Here is a 25,355-nt window from a genome sequence, read left to right on the forward strand (position 1 = left end):
GCCAGGAGGCCCGTTTGCGGCTCTCAGAGCACTGCGGCCTAGCGTCCCATCAAGCCGGGACCTCGAGTAGGCAGCCCACCCGCCGCCGGAGCTCCGCATCGGAGATCGCGGGAGGACCGCTCCAGGGACGAAGCCCGGACACTGCACCCTCACCCAACGCCCCGCTGACGCTGCCGGACCCCTTCCCGGGCTCCTAACCCCCTCACCTGACACGGTAAGCTGCATATAAGCTTACACAGTCCCAGCGGCGGCCATCTTGGATAGCGGGGACAGCTGCAGACGCGCTCCCACGCTGCCTCCCAGCTACAACCACGCAGCCCAAACAGCGTCTGGAGCCTGCATAAGCCCCCCACAGCCCTGTATGTGGCCAAGCTCAGGCAGTTAAAGCACCTCTCTCCGAGGGAGGCACAAGAATAGGAGCGGCGGCCATATTGGTTGGGGCAGGCCCAAATCACAGCAGGGATATATGGACACGGCGGCCATATTGGTTGAGGCAGAGGCTCATTATATCTGCACAGCTCCCCGCTAAACAGTGAGCACCAAACGAGGGACCCCTACCCAACCAGCCTACACTACAGCACTGCTGGTACCACCAGCCATTATAACTGCTGCGTACCCAACGCAGTGTCCCCTCTCCATTTCCAGCCTGGGAGCCTCAGCCTGACAGCAATACAACAGTCAAGGCAGCCGCCCACCCTCCCATTCATATCAGCCTGCCCAGCCACTTTGAACCCACAGCTCTTGCCCGCTGCCAACATCATTTGCCCCCCGATTGTCCTCCCACATATAGCAGCTGCAGAAGACTTGCCAGCCCCCTCTTGGCCGTGTGGTGCAACCCCCTCACCAGCAGACTCACCCCCTTCTCCACTTATAGCACCCAAAAGAGATCAGCCCGTGTGAACACACAGGAGACTCACTGAGCTGCTCCGTATTGGAAAAGATATTAACATCAGGAGGCGTGGCCAAGTCATAGTGAAGAGAGCAGACGCATCCAGCCTGGGCTTCCGCTCAGCTCTCTCCCCACATATCCTCCTAAAATCATCTCCTCAGATAACCGTGACACACCGCCTATCCGCAATACCTGGCACAGCCGGCGACGGAAAATCAGCTCAAGGGCAGGTCCCTGAGCAGATAGAAGAGTGAGACTCCCCACATTCAATATAGCTCACCTCCCTCCGTGGAGGTCACGCTACCCAACATGCCTGTCTGAGTAAATTCTTAGACTCGCTAGGACCGAAGCTATCCCTCTCTACTGATCACCTCCGCCATTTCCACTCCACAAATACCACGTCTACACCCTGGTTGCTGATTTCGGCCCCCATCGGCCTTGTTCACTATGTCTCAGAGAAACAAGAAAACTCCCCAGCCAACCGGAAATTTCTTTGGCTCCAAATCCAAGAGCTCTTCAGGCAACATGCAGCTCTCAGATTCTCCCTCCCACCCTGGAACGGTAGAAACATCCATAGACCCCCAGATCCAAGCAGTGATGTCCGGGCTACTGGAAGGGGTACAAAGTGCCTTCAAACAAGAGCTCGCCAAGGCAGTCTCGGAGTTCAGGTCCGACTTGACAGCCTTGGGCACCAGAACTGACGATTTAGAATCTAAAACTGACGACTTATGCCGCTCTCAATCCCGTCTGGATAAGGAACTCTCCAGACTTCACGAAGAGATAGAGACGCTTAAAGAAAGACAAGAAGACCAAGAAAATCGCTCTCGACGTAACAACTTGCGCATCCGCAACGTAGCGGAAACCGTTCCCGGTTCCTCTCTACCAACGTTCCTGAAAGAATTCTTCCAACAAATAGCTCCATCGCTAACAGACGAGGATTGCCTTTTGGATAGGGCCCACAGAGCCCTTCGCCCGAAACCCCCGGCTTCACAACCCCCAAGAGACATTATAGTCCGTTTCCACTATTATCAAACAAAAGATAAAATCCTCGCAACCACCAGAGACTCTCCATCTATCAAATTCCGAGACATGCAACTACAAATATTTCAAGACCTAGCCCCCTCAACCATTCAAAAACGACGTGAATTGCAGCCGGTCACCAAAATCCTTCGCCAACACAAAATCCGCTACAGGTGGGGTTTTCCCTTCATGTTACAAGTGTCGGCAAATGACTCTCTGCACAACATCAAGACTCTGACTCAAGGTCAAGATCTCCTGGCAAAACTGGACCTGCTTCCGTCCCCCTCAGCAGAAGCCGACGAGAGTCCCTCCACCCCAAGACCACAGCGACACTCCCCCCCCCCCGCCCCCAGAATGGACAAGGGTTTCTCGTCACCGAGTGGAAAACGGCGAGCCTAACTGAACTCTCTCATCTTTACCAAAGTTGAATTACAAGTAGTAAGCTCCACATGTGTGCTTACAGTTCCGACCCTCTATGGGTGAGCCACACCTCTGTGGTAATGTTAATTTTGTTTAGTTTAAAGTGTAGAGTTAATAATTCAATACGTAGAGATTTATAGTATGCTAGCTTAGTTAGTCCCTACAGACCCCTATAGCTTGGGATGCTATCGGTCCTGGCGGTCTCCAATACGCCAGCACTATGCTTCTTTATCCCCCCCCAAATTCCCTTTCACAAATGTTTAGATTATATGTAATAATTTGTTTCCTTGTAGCGGTCCCCACATGGGACCCTTCTCTTCAGGGTACTAGCCCTTTTGGGCTCTTTCCTCTCATCTACCACTTATCTTTTCTTCTCCTCTGGTGTCCTCCCGGTGGCGCTCCCCCTCCTCCTGCCTTCCCCCCCTCCTCCCCCGTAGGGAGGTCCCCCTTTCCCCCTCAGTCTACCCACACTTGTAATTTGATTCTTAAAATAACTTGCTGTGACATACCATACGATGGCCCTTAAATTATTGTCCATAAATGTTAATGGCCTGAACTCGCCCAAAAAACGAACGATCCTCCTGGGAGCCTGCAAAAGAGAAAACTCATCCATCGTGTTCTTGCAAGAGACACATTTCTCTGGCAGTCACTCCCAACTCAAGGGCCGTTCGTTTTCTCACATTTTTTTTGCATCGGCGGACTGCAAAAAAAGAGGAGTGGCTATCCTGATTCGTAGGGGTGTGCCTTTTGTCCCAATTAAAACAATTGCTGACCCTGACGGGAGGTTTATTTTGGTAATCGGAACCATTCGTTCACTTACTGTGACCCTGGTTTCTTTATACGCCCCCAACCAAGACCAATCTCAATTCTTTGACACGTTCTTTAAACGCCTAGGTAGAATGGCACAAGGCCACATAATCATCGGAGGAGACTTCAACACTATTATCGACCCTTTGCTAGACAGATCCACCCCACCTCCACACACCTCAACGTCAACTATTCCCAGAGCTTCCCGCACCCTCACTGCAGCCTTAAAGCATAATGGACTGAGTGGCTCCTGGCGATTAAAGCACCCGCACTCTAAGGATTACACCCATTACTCGGCCCCCCATCAACACTACTCTAGGATAGACATGATCTACATCTCTTCCCCTTTGATCCCTAGAGTTAAGGAGGCAGGCATAACGCCGTTTTCCTGGACTGACCACGCAGGTATTTACATACTCATTGATCTTTATGAATGTCCCCCGAGGACCTATAGATGGCGGCTAGACGACTCCCTACTAGAACATCCCTCCTCGTTAGCAGAAGTTAAACTTGCTATTACTCACTACTTCAAAGAAAACTCCTCCCCTGACCTCTCCCCTACCACCATTTGGGAAGCCCATAAGGCCACCATCAGGGGCCTGATAATCTCCAAGGTCTCCTCTATCCGGAAAAAGCAGAAGGCACAGATACACACCTTAGAAACTCAATTAACATCGCTAATAGATCAACATAAAAGCACGCCCACACCTGCCTTACTGTCCCAGATAGACTCGATCAGAGGTCAGCTGAATACACTCTTATCCCATAGAGCTGCCAATATTCTTAAAAGACTTCAACAACGGTTCTATGACAAAGCGGATAAGATAGACTCGATCCTGGCCAACAAGCTTCGGCGCCAACAAGCATCGAGAACTATTGATAAAATATACTCCTCTATAAGGGGATCACACACCTATAACCCTAAAGAAATAGCGGAGGAGTTCCGAGCATTTTATGAAGCTCTGTACAACCTGAGTGAGTCTTCCCCCGCATCCACATCTGATACAGATAATCTATCTGCCTACTTAGCCGGCACTCCCTTACCCACACTTTCAGGTGCTCATCTTTCCTTCTTGAACGCAAAGATAACGGTGGAGGAGGTAGTATCGGCGATTCGCTCAATGCGCTCCTCTGCTGCCCCGGGTCCCGATGGCTTCACGGCCCAATACTATAAGCGCTTTGCACTGGAACTAGCCCCCCATCTGGTGGTGTTGTTTAACGACATCCTTGAGGGTGCCTCTTTTTCCCCAGAGGCCACCCAGGCGGACATAGTGGTGATCCCAAAACTTGACAGAGACCCGACCGGGTGTGCAAACTATAGACCAATTTCGCTTTTGAATGTAGATTTAAAAATTTACGCTAAGGTCTTGGCCGGCCGGCTTGCTTCTCTGCTCCCACTTCTGGTTCATCCAGACCAGGTCGGTTTTATTCCTGGTCGCCAGGCGTCGGATAACACGAGACGAGCAATAGACCTTATCCACGTCATTCAAAAGCAGAAAAACCCCGCCTTGGTCCTAGCCTTAGACGCGGAAAAGGCATTTGACCGCATTTCCTTGCCCTTTGCCTTTGCAGTTTTAGAAAAGATGGGCTTCTCGGGGGCCTTTCTGGAAGGCACCAAGGCGCTCTACCGCACACCGTCCGCTCGGGTCTCTGTCAACGGAGTCATGTCGGACTACTTCAAAATAGCGAATGGTACACGTCAGGGATGCCCCTTATCCACGCTTATTTTCGCCCTCATTATGGAACCCCTGGCGGCAAGGATTCGCAACAACCCCTCTATTCAGGGCATAAAAACTGGTCCATCGGAACACAAAATTGCGTTATATGCCGATGATGTACTTCTGACCCTCGCAAACCCGACCAGCTCAATCCCCCCCCCTACTCTTAGAAATACAGCAATACTCCCAACACTCTGGCTACAAAATTAACGTAGAAAAGACAGAGGTCCTTGATTTTCACATACCCGGATCCTCCAAATCCGAACTAATGAAACAGCTTCCATGTAACTGGAACAGAAAGAAAATCAAGTACCTCGGCATATACCTGACTCAACACTATCACCAACTTTTTCAGGCCAACTACCCGCGTCTTCTAGAGATAATTAAAACAGATCTGTCCACATGGTCCTCCCACTACATCTCTTGGATTGGTAGGATTAACTCAGTTAAAATGAGTGTCCTCCCGCGCCTCCTATACTTATTCCAAACCTTGCCAATATATATCCCCCTTTATGTATTCAAATCACTACAATACCAAACCACTCAGTTTGTTTGGGACAAGAAGCGCCCCCGAATAAGGCTAAAACTCTTACAACGACCCTCCCATCAAGGTGGTCTAGGTATCCCGGACTTCCGGAGATACTACTATGCCTCGCGGCTGTCCCAGAATGTCCAATGGTGCAACCCATGGGGCACACAGAAAGTTTGGGTAAAAATAGAAGCGGACGATTTGGGATTGTCCACTTTGTCTTCCCTGCAATGGCTACCTAAAAACAAACGCCCCCACACAGCTGCATCCCACCCGGTGGTTTCCCGCGCTTTATCGGTGTGGGACAAGGTTAACAAAACATACAATTTAGCCCCACTCCCCTCTCCTCTAATTCCGCTATTCCATAACCCAGCCTTTCCTCCAGGCATGAGCCGCTCTTCCCTCTCCAGTTGGCTAAAAGATAACATCTATTACCTTAACGATATCTCAGTCGATGCTAGTTTCCCGCAGTTTGCCGCAATAAGAGAGGGTACAGCAATCCCGAACATGGACTTTTTCCGCTTCCTACAAATCCGACATTTCCATTCTAAAACCACCCCAACTCTTATATCCAGACCTCTAACATCTTATGAATACATATGTTGGAAGCGAACCTCCTCCGCGGGCCTAATCTCAACACTTTACTCCCTTCTGGAAACTAGCACGGCCTCCTCTCGGGCTCCACATGAGAGGGCCTGGGAGAGAGATCTAGGTCTCCCCATAGATGACGAGGACTGGGAGGAAATTCGCGACAACGCGGCCTCCAGCTCAATATGCGTGAAAATTAAAGAAAACATATATAAGCTCCTTTATCGCTGGTATTATGTCCCATCCAGACTGCATAGGATGTTTCCTAACACGTCGGATAGGTGCTGGAGGGGCTGTACGGCAGAGGGTAGCTTCCTTCATATCTGGTGGAACTGTTCAAAGATAGTTACAATCTGGAAAGAGGTGGAAACCTTACTTTCTAACCTGATGGGAATTGCTGTCCCTCTAGACCCCAAATATGATCTCCTTCCACTTAAACCCCCCATGCTTTCCCTACACCAGCATAAACTTTTCCGACATATTATCTCTGCAACGACCTGTCAAATAGCAGCCGACTGGAAAAAACCAGATCCGGCCCCAATGCAGGCAATACTTGCCCGTATATGGTATACTTATAGAATGGAGTATATGACCGCAACTATACGCCACTCTCTCAAATCCTTTCATAAGGTGTGGACGCCTTGGATGACTTCTCAGAACGCCCCCCCGCCATATGATATAGACTAGCGGAAACCCACCCCCTCCCTCAACCTTCCCTCCCCCTTAACCCCCCCCCCACCCTCTCCCTCCACCCCCCTTCCATGCCCCACCGTGACACCACCTGGCTTCCTTGGAAGGGACAGGGTGTCCCGCTGCCGCCGGAGGGACGCCCTTTACCCTTCTCTTTTTTTTTTGCTTTTATCTTCTTTTTCTATTTCTTTTTTTTTCTTTCTTTTCTCCTATTTCCTCTTTTTCCTATAACTCTCTCTCCCCCTTCTTACCGCCTCTTATAAAAACCAGAAAATTTCCTTCTCTCATCCACTCTTCTCCCCTTTTACTCTGGAACACGACAACGCGGAAAACTAGACTCGTATATTGTTTACATTCCTTGTTTGTGTGTACCGTGTCGCTGAGACTTCATCTGTTTGTACTCTGACATGTTCCAACAATAAAATGTGTTTTAAAAAAAAAAAATCTCTATGATCAGGTGTAAGGGAGGCATCTTCTTCTAGATAACTTCTGCAGGCTTCCACTCCTTTGCTATGTTCAATGCAGGTGTACAATGACTGTACGTCTATGGTTACCCATAGATATGTCTCCTTCCACTCAAGATTCTCTGTTATATTTAGTACTGCTGTTGTGTCCTTCAAGTATGATGGTAAACATTTAACATATTTATTTAGAAATATGTCCACATACTGAGACAAGTTCGAAGTTAATGAGTCTATTCCCGCCACGATAGGTCTTCCGGGCGGGTTTTCAAGGCACTTATGGATTTTTGGTAGGAAATAAAATATGGGGGTATTGGGGTCTGATCTTAGTAAAAATTGGTACTCTTTCGTTAGAATGTTTGTTCTGAGACCTTTTAATAAGAGAATGCGTAATTCCTCAATGTACGCGTCTTTAGGATCAGTAGGGAGTAAGCTGTATGATTTCTCATCATTCAGGAGCCTATGTGCTTCTTTGACATAGGCTTCCCGGTCCATGATAACCAGTCCCCCCCCCCCTTTGTCAGCTGGTTTTAACACTATGTCTTTATCCTTCTGTAGTTTTTTGAGTGCCTTGCTTTCAGAATTTGTCAGATTTTTGTTTTTGATTGGTCCTTGTTCTGTGTCGCAGAGATCTTTCTTCACTAGATCATGGAAGATACTGAGATTGGATCCTTTTGATTCTAATGGATAGTATTTGGATGTTGGTTTTAAGCCGGATTAAGATTTGTTGTCAAAGTTTGATATTATTGCATCTTCTTTCTTTAGGAAATGCCTTTTGAGTGTCAGCTTGCGTACAAATTTGTTCAGGTCTATGTATGTTTCAAACCTGTTAAGGCCACTTGTAGGTGCGAAGGAGAGACCCTTGCTTAGAAGGGATACCTCTGGGGTTGTTAGTACATGTTTCAAAAGGTTGAAGATGCCGTTGTTGGTCGCCTTTTTTTGTTGTGATGTGTTCCTCCACTAAAAAGAAAACTTCCAGACGAAGAGGTAAACGGGGCAGTGGGAGGAACACATCACAACAACAAAAAAAGACCCTCATAACAGCACAACGGACATCACAAACAAGGCGACCAACAACGGCATCTTCAACCTTTCGAAACAAGTACTAACAACCCCAGAGGTATCCCTTCTAAGCAAGGGTCTCTCCTTCGCACCTACAAGTGGCCTTAACAGGTTTGAAACCTACATAGACCTGAACAAATTTGTACGCAAGCTGACACTCAAAAGGCATTTCCTAAAGAAAGAAGATGCAATAATATCAAACTTTGACAACAAATGTAAATCCGGCTTAAAACCAACATCCAAATACTATCCATTAGAATCAAAAGGATCCAATCTCAGTATCTTCCACGATCTAGTGAAGAAAGATCTCTGCAACACAGAACAAGGACCAATCAAAAACAAAAATCTGACAAATTCTGAAAGCGAGGCACTCAAAAAACTACAGAAGGATAAAGACATAGTGTTAAAACCAGCTGACAAAGGGGGGGGGACTGGTTATCATGGACCGGGAAGCCTATGTCAAAGAAGCACATAGGCTCCTGAATGATGATAAATCATACAGCTTACTCCCTACTGATCCTAAAGACGCGTACATTGAGGAATTACGCATTCTCTTATTAAAAGGTCTCAGAACAAACATTCTAACGAAAGAGGAGTACCAATTTTTACTAAGATCAGACCCCATTACCCCCATATTTTATTTCCTACCAAAATTCCATAAGTGCCTTGAAAACCCGCCCGGAAGACCTATCGTGGCGGAAGTAGACTCATTAACTTCGAACTTGTCTCAGTATGTGGACATATTTCTAAATAAATATGTTAAATGTTTACCATCATACTTGAAGGACACAACAGCAGTACTAAATATAACAGAGAATCTTGAGTGGAAGGAGACATATCTATGGGTAACCATAGACTTACAGTCATTGTACACCTGCATTGAACATAGCAAAGGAGTGGAAGACTGCAGAAGTTATCTAGAAGAAGATGCCTCCCTTACACCTGATCATAGAGATTTTATTTGTGATGTCATGCTTTTTATCTTACACCACAATTATTTTAAATTTCAGGATCAATTTTACTTACAGCAATGCGGAACAGCAATGGGGACTATTTTTGCGCCAAGTTTCGGTAATCTTTTTATGGGACACTGGGAGAATGTACACATCTACAATAATCAAGATGTCAAAAGCGCGATAATACTATATAAATGTTATATAGATGACATTTTAATTGTATGGGATGGAACAGAGTCACAGTTTTATGAATTTTTAAAAAATCTGGACATTAATGATATGAACCTAAAATTCACATCAAATGTACAAAAAGAAGAAATTGAAATCTTGGACCTAATCCTGATGAAGGAAAACAACAAAGTAGCAACTGAAAACTTTGTTAAGAGCGTGGATAAAAATAGCTATCTGCACCACAGGAGTAACCATTTGAAAAGATGGAAGAACAATATTCCATATTCACAATTTCACAGAATTAAAAGAAATTGCAGCAGACCTGAAGACCTTGAAGACCAACTTACCCTGTATGGACAAAGATTTGAGGAGAAACAATATCCGACCAACCTCATCCCAAAGGCAGCAGAGAGAACAAGGAACACAAATCACACTACTTTACTTATGTATAAGAACAAAGAAGAGGAAAAGAAAGAAAACGTATCCTTTATTACTACATATGATCGACATGAAGATACCATCAGAAAGTCTCTACAGAAACATTGGGGGATACTTCTGATGGACCCCTTACTAAAAGAGATCTTACCACCTAGACCTGACATAGTCTATAGGAAATCCAAGAACCTAAAGGACATACTTGCACCCAGCATGCTAAAGACCATCAAACCCTCCACGAAGCTACCTCAGTGCAAAGGATCTTACAAATGTGGCAAATGTGTGATTTGCAAATATCTCCATCCGAACAGGAGAAGTTTTACAGACACAGGAGACAACAAGGAGTTCCAAATTAAGGAATTCATGAACTGCAACTCGACCTCTGTCATCTACCTGCTAGAGTGTACGTGCGGGAAGAAATATGTCGGTAAGACCAAGCGCCCCCTGAAGATAAGAATACAAGAACATGTGAGAAGCATTAAGAACAAATTGGACAATCATGCAATCCCTAGACACTTTAATACGGCACACGCATCGAGTCCGGAAGATCTCACCTTCAAAGCTATCGAACATGTGTACTTGGGAGAAAGAGGAGGCGACCTGGCACAGAAGCTATCACAAAGGGAAATGTACTGGATATTCCAGCTCCAGACATTACACCCAAATGGTCTTAATGAGGGATATGAAATCGCTCCATTTCTGTAAAGGTTCCGTAAGAATACACTTCATTATATCCACATCCCCATTCAGTTCTTATAACTCACTCCCTCACGTCCACCATACTATCCCCCTTTTTTTTTTTCTCTCCTTGTTCCCCCCCCCCCCCCCCCCCTTTCATGTCCGAGCAAGAAGGCACTTACTTCCGAGAGGTTTTGGGCACACGAAAAACAGTCATACCACGCTGGCAATGCCCAAACCCGTCCGATCTTGGCAGCCAAGCAGTGTCCGGGCCTGTCCAGTACCAGGAGAAGAACAGGTTCTGTAATGTACAGACAGTACAAGGAAGAAAACCTCATGATATGGACAATTGGTTGGCACCAGGACTCACTTCTCATCCCCCTTTTTCTTTCTCCTTTTATTCTCTCTCTCTCTCACTCTTTCCTTCTTCATTATGTATTTCCCACCCCTCATCAAAATAAAATAAAAATTAAAAAATTATTTATGCATCACCTTTGTCTCACTCATTCACAAAATGTCTATAAATAATATAAATTTTTTTATATATCTTCATCAAGTATTATTTGCACTCCTCTTATCACATCTTCAAGGCACTATTGCCCTATGAGTACCATGGCACTTATTTTATACCTATCCACAGGCTATTATAGCCTTGATATACCACACTGCTGCTATACTAATTGGTCTCATCACTGCTGCTATATCTCTAAAAAACGCTGCTATTTTTATACAATTTATATGCTTATATCTTTATGGTTTTATAATCATATATACTTATGCGTTTTATTAGGAACCCGAATTGTAAATATACTGTGTGAATATAACCATGAATTTATATTAATATATTTCATTCTCCATTCCCATGTCCAATTGAAATCGCCACTACAATCCCATGAGCTAAAACGAGTATGAACACTGAATTCACACATCTGTCTCCAGAAAGATGGCCGTTCCACCAGGAAAAAGATATGAAAACCCCCCACAAAATGGCCGCCGCCGGGAGACAACATATCCGAATACACAGAGCAAAAACCCAAGTGCCCGGCTGAACAATGATTGTCACTCGCAACAACGAATGAGAAGCAGCCCACTACAAGAAGGAAGTGGGGCATGCATACACTTCCGCCGACGAGTGGCGGAAAGTGAACATACTTTCAACAACACTGTACACAGGAAGCGGGGCGGAAGTAACGTCCGCCCACCGGAAGTGGGGCATTGTACCCACAATCGTTATTAACTTTATTTCTGCTACTTAATGTGTCTTTTAACCCCTTCCCAACATTTGACGTATATATACGTCATGGCCGGGATGTACTTCCCGACACATGACGTATATATACGTCATGACTTTAAACTGTCACCGCGTCTATAGACGCGGTGACCGTTTAAACATGTCTTCTGTCCCTTACAGCAGACATGTCCCAGCATGCCCAGGGGGGGCGGAGATGCCTCCCCCCCGTCGGCGATCGCTGCGATTGGCTGTTCAATGTGAACAGCCAATCACAGCGTTTTCCTGTGTTATCGGCGAATCAGACGCTCGGTAACACGGATCAATCACCGCCGGGTGTGAGGGGGGCACCGGTGGTCACCGGTGATGACCACACCTCACCCCACCTGCCCCCAAGGCTGTGATTGGTCCGTCGGACCGACGGACCAATCACAGCCATGGCGCGTGATTTAAACTAACGGTGACTGCGCTGCAGACGCCATTCCGGTCTGGAATTGCATGCAGAGCGGTCACCGTGCCAATCTGTCGTGATATACTGACCTGATCCTTGCCTGATACTTACCTGATCACCGCTGGTAGCGTGCTGCCAGCAGCTGGATGCTTCCTCGATCTTGTGACTTCCTGTGTGCTGCTGCTGCAGTGTCATAGAGTGACAGATAGTGAGAGATAGTGACAGAGAGTGCTATATTTTGTGTCTGCTGCCCCCCCTTTTGTGCTGATCAGTATATCTGTGCTGATCAGCAACTTTTTGGGGGTGCAGGGTTTTTTTTTTTATATATATACCTGTCAGTTGCACCAAAGGTTGTGCTGCCTGTGCAACTGACTGCTGCCCCCCCTGCTGCCCCCCCTTTTGTGCTGATCAGTATAAATTAACTGATCAGCAACTTTTTGGGGGTGCAGGTTTTTTTTTTTTTAATATATATACCTGTCAGTTGCACTGTCAGTTGCACCAAAGGTTGTGCACCTGCTGCCCCTCACTGGTAATCAGTGTCGCATCACTGATCACCTTTTTTTTTTTTTTTTTTTTTGAGGGTGCTGTGGGGTCTTTTTTAAAAAAAAATTTACACACACTGTGATTTTGTGGGTGTCCTGTGGCCACTGTGCGCTGATCAGTGACGTACATCACTGATCAGCATTTTCGGCACAGGGTTGATCTACAGATGGGTCAGGTCCCATCCTTGCTGGCGGGTCGCCAGAACGTCTGCGCTGGCGACCCGCCAGCAGCCACGCCAGCGAATGCACTGAGACGCGCGTGCGTCTCACGCGCACGCGCGTCTCAGTCTCCGTCGCCAGTGCGACGGAAACCCTGTCCGTCTCCGCCTCAGGGAGACGGACAGGGTTAGGGGGGGATGCGGGCAGGCGGCGGGGACCCCGGGTTACCGCCGGCAAGCCGGCGGGGACCCGGGGGAACGGATGGAAGCGCCGTCGGAAGGGGACGCGCGCGCCTCTCGTGCGCGTGCGTCCCCTTCTCACCATCGCCATGGCGCTGGCGGGGGATGGCGGCTGGCGACGCCAGCGCCATCCCCTGCCAAGATGGGACAAGACCCATCTGTAGATCAAATTCCTGTTGCCTTTGAGCGCTGTTCAGTGACGGATGTTACTGACCAACATCTGTGCTCAATTTTTGGCGCAGGACCCTTTTTTTTTTTTTTTTTTTAACCCCTTCAAGGTTGTACCAAAAGCTGCCTTGAAGTTGCTGAGTGACGTACATCACAGATCAGCATTTTTGCCACAGGGTTGATCTAATTTTTTTTTTTTTTTTTGGGATCAAATTCCTGTATAAAGTATTTTTTTTTCTGCACTACATACACACTACACACTACATACCCCCCGTGTTGAAATAAAGTTTGTACCCCCCCTACACTATACACGTGTTGAAACATTACACTAACAGAAACACAAAAATAAAAATGGCATCCCAAATGTCATCCCAGTCATCCAAAAGAATGTATTCAGCGGAGGAGGCATATGCCATGCTTGCCTCTTACTCTGACACAGCCAGTGATGCAAGCGGGGAATTTGAAGGATTCGTCTTAACCTCATCTTCCTCCTCTAGTGATGAGGGACCCCCTCAAAGATGCCCCCGTAGAGCAGCTGAGACCCCCCCCCAAAATGATTGATCCCGTATGGACCCCACCACCAGACAATTTTGAGCCCCAGGTTCCTGAGTTTTTGGCCATCCCAGGAATCCAATTTGATTCAACAGGTCTCAGAGAAATTTACTTTTTCAAATTATTTTTCTCTGATGATTTTATAAATTTAATGGTGGACCAAAGTAATTTATATGCCCAGCAGTTTATTGCTCAAAACCCCACGTCATCATTTGCTAGGTGGACCCCTGTAGATGCAGTAGAGATTATGACGTTTTGGGGTCTGGTGTTACATATGGGCATAGTAAAAAAGCCAGAAATTAGGCAATATTGGAGTACAGATGTTCTGTACAGCACCCCACTTTACCGTATGGCCATGACTCGGACTCATTTTGAGACAATCCTTAAATTTTTACATTACACCGATAATGCACAGTGCCCACCCAGAGATGATCCCACCTTTGACCGGCTATTCAAAGTCAGGCCGGTCATTGATCATTTCAGTGCCAAATTTGCAGAGATGTACATCCCTGAAAAATTTATTTGTATCGACGAGTCCCTTATACATTTTAAAGGAAGGGTTAAATTCCGCCAGTACCTTCCCAGTAAGAGGGCAAGGTATGGCATAAAAATGTATAAACTGTGTGAAAGCACCTCAGGGTACACCCACAGGTTTAGGGTATATGAAGGGAAGGATTCAAGAATTGAACCGCCAGAATGCCCCCCCTCCCTCGTAGGTGTTAGTGGAAAAATTGTCTGGAAATTAGTGCACCCCTTCCTGGATAAAGGTTATCACCTCTATGTGGATAACTTTTACACTAGCATCCCCCTGTTTAAGGCCCTTGGTTCAAGAGGTACAGCAGCTTGCGGTACTGTGCGCAAGAACCAAAGAGGCCTCCCAAAAACGCACATTGCCCAAGTACTGAGAAGGGGTGAAAGCAGGGCACAATCCACCGAAAATATGTTGTTGGTCAAATATAAGGACAAGAGGGATGTCCTTATACTGACAACAATTCATGGAGACAGTACCACCTCCATCCCTGTACGAGGTACCAGTACCCACACCTCAAAACCTAATTGTATCCTAGATTACAATAAGTACATGGGCGGAGTGGATCTTTCAGATCAGGTACTGAAGCCGTACAGTGCCCTGCGGAAAACAAAAATCTGGTACAAGAAGCTGGCCGTGTATATCATCCAGATGGCACTGTATAACGCTTACGTGCTATTCCGTTCTACCAGCCAGAGGGGGACATTTATGCACTTTCAAGAGGAAGTCATAAAGGGCCTAATATTTGGGAACCAGCAGGCAGAGGGCCCCAGTACTTCTAGTACTGGCCCCCGTATTGTACCAGGGCAGCATTTTCTTAACGAAATCCCCTCCACTGCAAAAAAGGGCAGGACACAAAAAAGGTGCAAAGTTTGCTATAAAAAGGGAATAAGAAAGGATACTATTTTCCACTGTGAAACTTGCCCCGACAAACCCGGCCTATGTATAAAGGAGTGTTTTAAAATATACCACACATCTATGGATTATTAGGTTCATCATTTCACTGTGCTTCGGGGGTCTTGCTAATGCCACATAGCACCCACCATTCATTCCACCAGAATCTGAGCTGCAAAATCCAAAAATCACTCCTTCCCTTCTGAGTCCTGCCATGCACCCAACTGGTATTTTTTGGTCACATATGAGGCATTGCCATACTCGGGAGAAATTGGGGCACAGATTTTGTGGTGCTTTTTCTCCTTCATACCTTATGAAAATGAAAAATTTTGAGCCAGAACTGCATTTTTGTGTAAAAAAATGTAATTTTTCATTTGCACAGACCAGTTGTATCAAAATTGGTGAAACCCCTGGGGGTTTGAAATGTACACTATACCCCTAGATGAATTCCCTGAGGGGTGTAGTTTGCAAAATGGGGTCACTTGTGGGGGGGTTCCACTGTATTGGTGCTTCGGGGGTCTTGCTAATGCGACATAGCACCCACCAACCTTCCACCAGAATCTGTGCTGCAAAATCCAAATATCACTCCTTCCCTTCTGAGTCCTGCCATGCACCCAAATGGTATTTTTTGGTCACATGTGAGGCATTGCCGTACTCGGGAGAAATTGGGGCACAGATTTTGGGGTGCTTTGTCTCCTTCATTCCTTGTGAAAATGAAAAATTTTGAGCCAGAACTGCATTTTTGTGTAAAAAAATTTAATTTTTCATTTTCACTGCCCAGTTGTACCACAATTGGTGAAACCCCTGGGGGTTTGAAATGTACACTATACCCCTAGATGAATTCCCTGAGGGGTGTAGTTTGCAAAATGGGGTCACTTGTGGGGGGTTCCTAACTTTTAGCATCCTATGGTGCCTAGAAACCTACATGGTGCCTAAAAAATAATCTCCAAAAAAGGAGGCTCCAAAATCAAGTAGGTGCTCCTTCTATTATGCCTGTGGTTTGGTCAACCTGCACACTAGGGCCACATATAGGATATTTATGAAAACAAAAGAATTGGGGGAATCAATTTTTAGTCACATTTCTCTAGTAAAATCTACTGTGTTCCTTAGAAAAATGTATTAAAATTGAAAATCTGCAAAAAAATGAAATTTTGAAATTTCACCTACACTTTGTTTTAATTCCTGTGAAACACCTAAAGGGTTAACAAACTTCCAAAATGCTGTTTTGAATACTGTGAGGGGTGCAGTTTTTGAAATGGCATCATTTATGGGGGTGTCTCACATACAAGTCCCTCAAAGTCACATCAGAACTGAACTGGTCCCTAAAAAAATCAGTGTTTGAAATTTTCTTGAAAATTTGAGAATTTGCTATTCATATTTTAAGCCTCCTAGTGTCCAAAAAAATTAAAAGGAGGTTGAAATAATGATGGAAACACAAAGTATACATATGGTCTATGTTAGTTATTAACTATTTTGAGTGGTATGATTATTTGTCTCACAAGCAGAAAATTTAACATTTTGCAAATTGCAACATTTTCTTTTTTTTTACGACATTTTGGTGTTTTTCACAAAAAAACACAGACTGTATCGACCAAAATTTACCACTAACTTGAAGAACAATGTGTCACGAGAAAACAATCTCAAAATCACTGGGATAAGTAAAAGCAAAAAAAAGTTATCCCCACTTAAGTGATACATGTCAGATTTGAAAAAAAGGGCTCTGTCAGGAAGGCAAAACCAGACTGCGGCGGTAAGGGGTTAACAACTATGCTTTAGACAGTAAGCATCAGGGTCGTGCCACATAAACATCTAGTTAGATCATAGACAGTTATTCACGATTCTGCCCACTTTAGAAACGATAGGCACATCCCACAGGAAGTGACCTCACAATTATGTCCATCATACCTATACAGTATAAATAGAGCTCCAGGCACTCACCTCCCTCACCCCTTGATGAAGTCTCTACGACGAAACGCGTTGGGTACAGCCTGCTGACTCCTCCCTATTAGATAAGTGACAATCCACTTCAGCTTTTAAGAAAACGTTTTTTCTCCTTAATCCTGTTTTATTTACTTATTACAGCTTTATCTCCCTCCCCCTTCACCCCCTTTTTTTATATAGCGAATTCTTTTGTAGGCCTTTTTATAATATTTCGCATATTTTACGTATAAGTGTTTTTTCTATTTTTACCCATTGTTTGCTCTTTTAACTAGTACTGTGTACTTGAATAAAAATCCTTTGTTTTTTACAACTGGATACGCTTCTTATATAGGTATAGGTAGACGCTATTTTCCTTTATCCAATTTTGCTGCTATATATATAGATATATAGAATGGGGAGAGACCGCACTCGCACTAAAGATATAGCAATGGTGGGGTGCCCTACAAAGGGTAAAAATGCCCAAAATATAGTCCAGTTCTCCTGTCCGTAGATGGGAGATGTGGGGCACTCTCCACAAACACACTAATCCACTGTGTTGTTGTTCACATACATAAGACAGCTGTCCCCCCTCCAGGATGAGGTCTCTTTTCCCTTCTCTAGCCTGATGCTGTATATTGACCAAACACCAGCTCCTTGATAAAGGTCCTTGTATATGGACCGAAACGTCGGGGCAATGCTTTGGATTATTATTAAAAATTGATGATTTAGCTGACCCTTTGGACTGCTTCTTACGTATGTGAACAACAACAAGGTGCAAAGAGCACCTGACGGCCTTGAAACGTCGGTTTCTTACCAAAACTGCCTATGGTGTGTTGATTTCATTGAGTGCCGCCGTCAGGAAGACTATATATATATATATATATATATATATATATATAGGTCCAATGTCGCCCGGCACTCCACAAATCCCGTATTGCAGTAATCACCCGGTGCCTTCCTCTCTGAACCCGCGGGTCCCAGTGTATATGCAGTATCGATCAGGCGGCACTCCCGGAATTTAGTGAAAGCAAAAAAAGTGGCTTTATTGATCCTACATGTTTCGGGCGTCTGCCCGTCCTCAGGGAACAACCTTATACACACAGTGAGCAAAATATATAGTGCAGTACAAACAGAGAAAACAACACCCCCTTCCGGCCTGTTCCCGCCCTCAGACACTTACCCGCGGCCGCCCGGCCGGTACATCCCCATCCGCCCTGAAGCCGCCGTGCCGTACTGTGGGGAAACGATCCAGAGGACCCTGTCTCTTCCGGCTTCATCCTCTGACGTCGTTCCCCATTCTGCACTGCGCTCGAAGCTTCCGGGGTTCCAAGCCTCGTTTTGGTTGCCGCTGTCACTGTCCGGGAGCGTGAACCTGTGAATATAAACAAAACATGAGTAAAACATCATATATAAAATCTAACACAAGTGACATAGTTAAGAGGCTTAAATTAAGTCAAATAAGAGGCCAAAAAACTGGCCATATAAAATAGTGACCATAATTAAAGACATATACACATCTAAAAAATGAAAAAATAGAAAAACATTAAAAAAGTACAGAATTGCAGGACCTCTATTCATATTCCAATATATCAAATATATTTTAATCTTGATGCATAATCTTTTAAATTTATATATCTATATATTAGAGGGCCAGCTATCTACTGTGTGTTTCCCAAATATTTACTGATACTGAATTTTAAAGAAAACTTTGTAGGCCATGTTGTTCATTTAAGCCTCTAGGGGCAATTGTGTCCAACCTAAAAATCCACCTAGCCTCTGCTTGCAGTAGGAGTTTCCCCCTATTCCCTCCTCTAACTGTAGGTGGTATATGGTCCACTATTTTCGACCTGATACTGGCTATGCTATGTTTAAAGAGTGCACAGTGTCTAGCTACTGGTTGCTCGCTACTGCCTGTACTAAGTGCCTGTCTAATGGCATGGCGATGGTTTGTATATATATATATATATATATGTGTGTGTTTGCTCCGTGTTGACCCTAAGGATATATGGTCAGTAGTGGCGAATTCGTGGTGGACTGATATCCCATTGGTCATGTCACGGGACACCTTGAAAAAACTATGAAAATCTCCAAACAGCAATGTTACAAGAGAACGTTTGAAACCCCTACCTAGGGCATATATGTCACAGGCCCAACGCAAGCACTTTGTACCGGGGAAATTAGGTTCATGCTTGAAATGCAAGAGTACTAACTCTACATTTTTTTCATAGTCTACATATGTAGTCTATATATGTCTACATATGTGTAGTGTACAAATGTCTACCTATTTTTCATATGTGCTACATGATTTAGAGCTGTAATAAAGTATTTATAACTGAATCACCTGTACTAACTAATAGTATGAAATGGGTGAGGGGAAAGGGGAAGAGCGATATTTCTATATCTGTATGTTATTTCCAGCAGATGGACACAGAAGCAGAAATACCTCGGAGGGACGTCTTATTCTGTCTCCAAATTATAAAACAGAAGATAACATCACACAGGATTCTCCAGAAGACGCCTCCATTACCCTAAATATACAGCCAGTACTTCACAGTGCAGATACATCACCTGATACCTCTATTCCTGAGGACTCCTCTCCTGGTACCTCAGATACTGCTACACATAGAGCAGCTCATACAGGTGCTGACACATTTACCTGTTCTGAGTGTGATACATGTTTTATAAATCAGTCAGATTTTATTAGACATCAGAGAACTCACACAGGTGAGAAACCGTTTCCATGTTCTGTGTGTGGGAAAAGTTTTGCACGTAAATCAGCTTTTGTTAAACATCAGAGACGTCACACAGGTGAGAAGCCATTTCCATGTTCTGAGTGTGGGAAAAGTTTTACTCGCCAATCAACTCTTTCTCTACATAAGAGAATTCACACAGGTGAGAAGAGATTTCCATGTTCTGAGTGTGGTAAATCTTTTATCCAGAAATCACATCTTGTTCTACATGTGAGAACTCACACAGGTGAGAAACCATTTCCATGTAGAGAATGTGGACAATATTTTGCCCAGAAATCAAGTCTCGTTAAACATGTGAGAATTCACACAGGTGAGAAACCATTTCCATGTACAGAATGTGGACAATATTTTACCCAGAAATCAAGTCTCGTTAAACATGAGAGAATTCACACAGGTGAGAAGCCATTTCCATGTTCTGAGTGTGGGAAAACTTTTACCCAAAAATCGGGTCTCCTTAACCATGTGAGAACTCACACAGGTAAGAAGCAGTTACCATGTTCTGAGTGTGGGAAATGGTTTTCCTATAAATCAGATCTTGTAATACATCAGAGAAGTCACACAGGTGAGAAGCCGTTTCAATGTTCTGAGTGTGGGAAATATTTTATCCGGAAATCACAGCTTGTCATACATGAGAGAAGTCACACAGGTGAGAAGCCATTTGCATGTTCTGAGTGTGGTAAAGCCTTTACTAGAAAATCAGATCTTGTCCTACATGAAAGAACTCACACAGGTGAGAAACCATTTCCATGTTCTGAGTGTGGGAAATCTTTTGCCCAGAAATCAAATCTCGTTAAACATGTGAGAACTCACACAGGTGAGAAGCCGTTTCCATGTACAGAATGTGGGAAATATTTTGTCGACAAATCATATCTTGTTATACATGAGCGAACTCACACAGGTGAGAAGCCATTTCCTTGTTCTGTGTGTGGTAAAGCCTTTACTACAAAATCAGATCTTGTCCTACATAAGAGAACTCACACAGGTGAGAAGCCATTTCCATGTTCTGAGTGTGGGAAATGTTTTACCCAGAAATCATATCTCATTAGTCATGTGAGAATTCACACAGGTGTGAAGCAATTTTCATGTTCTGAGTGTGGTAAAGCCTTTCTTAAAAAATCACAGCTTGTCCTACATGAGAGAACTCACACAGGAGAGAGGCCATTTCCATGTTCTGAGTGTGGGAAATCTTTTACCCGCAAATCAAATCTCGTTAAACATGTGAGAACTCACATAGGGGATAAGCAATTTCCATGTTCTGAGTGTGGTAAAGCCTTTCCTACAAAATCACAGCTTGTCCTACATGAGAGAACTCACACAGGTGAGAAGCCATTTCCATGTTCTGAGTGTGGGAAATCTTTTACCAACAATTCAAATCTCGTTATACATGTGAGAACTCACACAGGGGAGAAGCCATTTCCATGTTCTCTGTGTGATAAAGCCTTTACTACAAAATCACAGCTTGTCCTACATGTGAGAACTCACACAGGTGAGAAGCCATTTCCATGTTCTGAGTGTGGTAAAGCCTTTACTACAAAATCAGATCTTGTCCTACATGTGAGAAGTCACACAGGTGAGAAGCCATTTCCATGTACAGAATGTGGACAATATTTTACCTCAAAATCAGATCTTGTCCTACATGAGAGAAGTCACACAGGTGAGAAGCCATTTCCATGTTCTGAGTGTGGTAAAGCCTTTCCTAGAAAATCACAGCTTGTCTCACATGAGAGAACTCACACAGGTGAGAAGCCATTTCCATGTTCTGAGTGTGGGAAATCTTTTGCCCGGAAATCACAGCTTGTTGTACATGAGAGAAGTCACACAGGTGAGAAGCCATTTCCATGTTCTGAGTTTGGGAAATGTTTTTTATCAGAACTCAGCCTTGTTAGACATCAGAGCACTCACAAAGGTGTGAAACCATAGTCATTTGCGTCTTCTGAGTGTGACTGTTTATGAGCTGCTTTTAAGAGAAAATAAATGTTAATGCGCTGAGAGGTGTGAATAATTGTTTCCACTATTTGAATATTCGTGTCTGCATAATGATAAATAGGCATAAATACAGAGCGCCTGATTCAGAGTTGAATATAAAGCAGTCACAATTGCAGACACTTTATGTTTGGGAATAAATGTCATTGTTCACCATTATACAGAATTTTCTTGGTGATGAAAGTGGTCATCGCTATCACCATGCGTTTGCACCAGCGCTATCCTTGTGCAAGAGATATATCAGCAGCTCTGCATGCGCACAACCCTGAATAGCCCCAATTCATCCTACTCTCCCACAGTACTCTACACCCACTCAGCCTCAAGAGGAGATCTGTCCGGCTGCTAACAGCATATAATAGCTCAGAGTTGTGTATACCGACACATGCCCAGCTGCTGAGCATCATGGGATCTGTGCAACTCTGAAGCAGGGGCCAGTGTGTACAACAAGGATTGTTAGCAACACTGATGGTATGGAGAGTAATTGGAAACACCAGTCACACAGTATAGTAACATGTTATACTGTCATTTCCCACCGCAGACATAGGTGTAATGTGCGTCATTGCCATAGGACTGGATCGTGTCTGTCACTTGTGGGACTCTCCTACAGGCCATGATACAGAGCAGAGATAGAGGTAGAACCATGTGTATGCAGTCTTCTAGGTATGAGCTGTTATATTGCCTATTCCTTATTATTACTCTGTACTCTACATGTTGTACTAGAACCGTCCTTTTAGCGTCTGCTTAATATGTTTTGCACAATAGATTGTACTTAATGAGAACATAAAATAAAACCATCTTTAGTCAGCAATGAGTGGTATCTTGTATTTGTATACATATTGTTTGACATATGTGCTCCTTTGAGTAGGGCCACATGTGTTTGCAATATTTTAAAATAAAAATGTATATATGTTATACTGTCTGATATTTGCCCTTGTCTGCCTCCTGGACTGCCTCTCTGGGTTATTGGAGAGCAGTTTCAGGTGTGTCAAGCAGGAGGTGGATCTCAGCAGACACAATTGATTGGTGGAGGTGTGTCAAGTGTTGTAATAAAGACCCTTGTTATTTCATTGTGTTTGTTGATCCCTGAGTACATGAAGGTTTCCATCCCGCAACATGTTGGAATAAAGAACACCACGTTCAAAGTCTGGAGAGTGCCGCTAGTTTTTTCATGTCAATCTTGGACGGAGTGGTTCGTGGAGGGCAGCAGAGTTATTTACTAACTATCTCTATCTATATATATATATATATATATATTTTGGGGAATCCGCACTCACGGCCAGCCCTTGTCAACGTTCGGGGTGCTCCACTTAAGTAAACATCCAACGATGTTCCCAATATATCACAGGTGTAGAGCCAGAAATAGATCCACAAGGAGCACTCACCAATAAGACCAATAGTAATTTAATGGTACTTGTTAAAGATACAAAACATCTTACTTTTGTGAGGAGGTCGACGTTTCGGCCACTAGAGGGCCTTTGTCAAGACAATTCACCTGGCACATCCGTACAGCACAAGCACATCAAGTACAATGATCCTGTTCTCAAGGGCTCCCTTATATAGCAGCCTAATGTGGTAATTATCAACAGCCTGGTGCAGTACCTACTGGTGCCTGCAAGGCTCATGCGTCCCTGATAACATGTGTCAAATGCCGCCAGCTGATTTGTCCGCCGGCCGGAAATACTATCAATCCAATATGGCCGTGCGTTCCACAGTGGTCCCGGTGCGTTCCAGCGCCGTCTGCCGCGATTTCTATAGTCTATATGGTCTCCAAGGGCAGTATACTAACTCTGTTATGGATCAAACATATGGCCACCTTGTGCCAGAGCGTTACAGCGCTAAGCTAAGACCAGCTAGAATAAAAACACACTCAGTAAAGGATACGCTGAGACAGTAGGAGTTATTGTGTCAGGGTGATACAGACCACCCTATTAAAAGACACTTCGTTCATTATCATTATTTACCATAATACTGAGAGGATACTCACTATACCTCCTTCCCCACACGTGTTCTTTTTTGGGTTTTTCTGTTTTTTTGTTGTTCATTGCAGAGTGTCACTTATTTTTTATTGTTCTTCTTTCACCTTACTCACTACCATCTTCTCCGTATTTCACCACCAGTATGAAATAGATAGGCACCATATCTAAAAAATCATTACTCATGAGCAATCTAGCTCATGATGCACATGTATCATAATTAACTGTATTTTTAAGACTTCACTGAATAGTATTACTTACTCTCTTACTATCACGAGCCATTAATACTCCATTAATTTCTAATATCACGATTTAACCACACCCTAAACCTAATCCTCACCCACACCCTAATATGGGGCCACACTTAGATGTGTCAACACCAATCACATAATTCTTGTATTAACACACAAGGATACCAACACACCATACCATGGTGACATCTCATCCCCAGTACTATAATCTAGTACAAATCCAGTACTAAACCCTAATCCTATCCTTAACCCTAACCCTAAATCCTAACCCTAAACCCCAACCCTAACCTCAACCCCAACCCTAACCTTAACCCCTATTTCCATTACCATGATCCAATCACACCCTAAAACCAAATCTTCACCCACACCTCAGTGTGGGGCAACACTTAGACACTTTTATACCGAGCACAGTATTCTTGTACTAATATACAAGGATGCAAACACACCACACAACGGTGACATTAGTCTCAGTACTATAATTTAGTACTAATTAACACACCTATATTTTCCTCATAATGAATAAATTAACTCTTCAGCAGGTATCCGAACCAATGTCTATAAGGAGGAGGTTCTCGATTGTAACAACACACAGAACCTAATCTTACCTCATTTCATTACATGAAATATATGAAACCTTTAATAAATAATAAATAATTAAGAAAATTATTCCATCAAATTGGCGGGCTGAGCACATCAAAATCGCTCAGTGTGTATGCAGCAATTAACCAAATGGAATTGACAAAATAGATGTTATAGACATTAGTTTTCTCGATATTCCTACAAACTGCTTATCTCTAATTTTAGCTGTGATCTTTCTCTTCACCAAGTATGCATATTTCATACTTATTTACCAGGAGTTATTCCCAAACGAAAAAACATAAAACAAACACAAAACAAAAACATCTCTACTTACCTGAGAATGGGACAATCTAAAAATCCCCCGGTGTGTACATAGTGGATACGATGAAGGAACACACCTATCAGTAACCAATGGGAGGAGACTCCCACACACCAGCAAAGGTCATTGGACGACTTTACATTTGAATCTAGAATTTAAACCCCATCAAGGCAGCAGAGCGGTTTGCCTTGAAAAAGCGGGGAGCGAAACGCGCGCGCCGGCAGCACGGCCGTGTGGGTGTACTTGTGTGTGCACTGTCTCTACTCTATCGCATATCTTTGTGTTTAGCGTCTAATACTGTAAGCCCTTTTCAGGGCTGTAATCCTATTGTAATCCGTATATGTGACACTACCTGGCACTCAGTGACAAGTGCAGTAAGGACACACGCTGTCCT

The 25,355-nt window shown here is 44.2% G+C and overlaps 1 protein-coding gene across 5 annotated transcripts in view; it reads left to right on the plus strand.

The window, feature by feature from the left end:
• LOC146054263 (uncharacterized) overlaps positions 1 to 22,984 on the plus strand; it is a 62,295-nt gene extending 39,311 nt beyond the window's left edge. For 4 of the 5 annotated variants that reach the window (XM_083168068.1, XM_083168069.1, XM_083168067.1 and 1 more), the window contains exon 5: positions 19,525 to 22,984. In XM_083168068.1, coding sequence (XP_083024194.1) covers positions 19,525 to 21,776 — 2,252 coding nt within the window. In that variant the 3' untranslated portion in view covers positions 21,777 to 22,984. The remainder of the gene's footprint in view (positions 1 to 19,524) is intronic. The other variant, XM_083168066.1, reaches the window with a different exon arrangement.
• Positions 22,985 to 25,355: the final 2,371 nt, after the last annotated feature.

The sequence above is a fragment of the Crinia signifera genome, unplaced genomic scaffold (genome assembly GCF_055691185.1).
Source record: "Crinia signifera unplaced genomic scaffold, ASM5569118v1 HAP2_SCAFFOLD_232, whole genome shotgun sequence".
Lineage (NCBI taxonomy): Eukaryota > Metazoa > Chordata > Amphibia > Anura > Myobatrachidae > Crinia > Crinia signifera.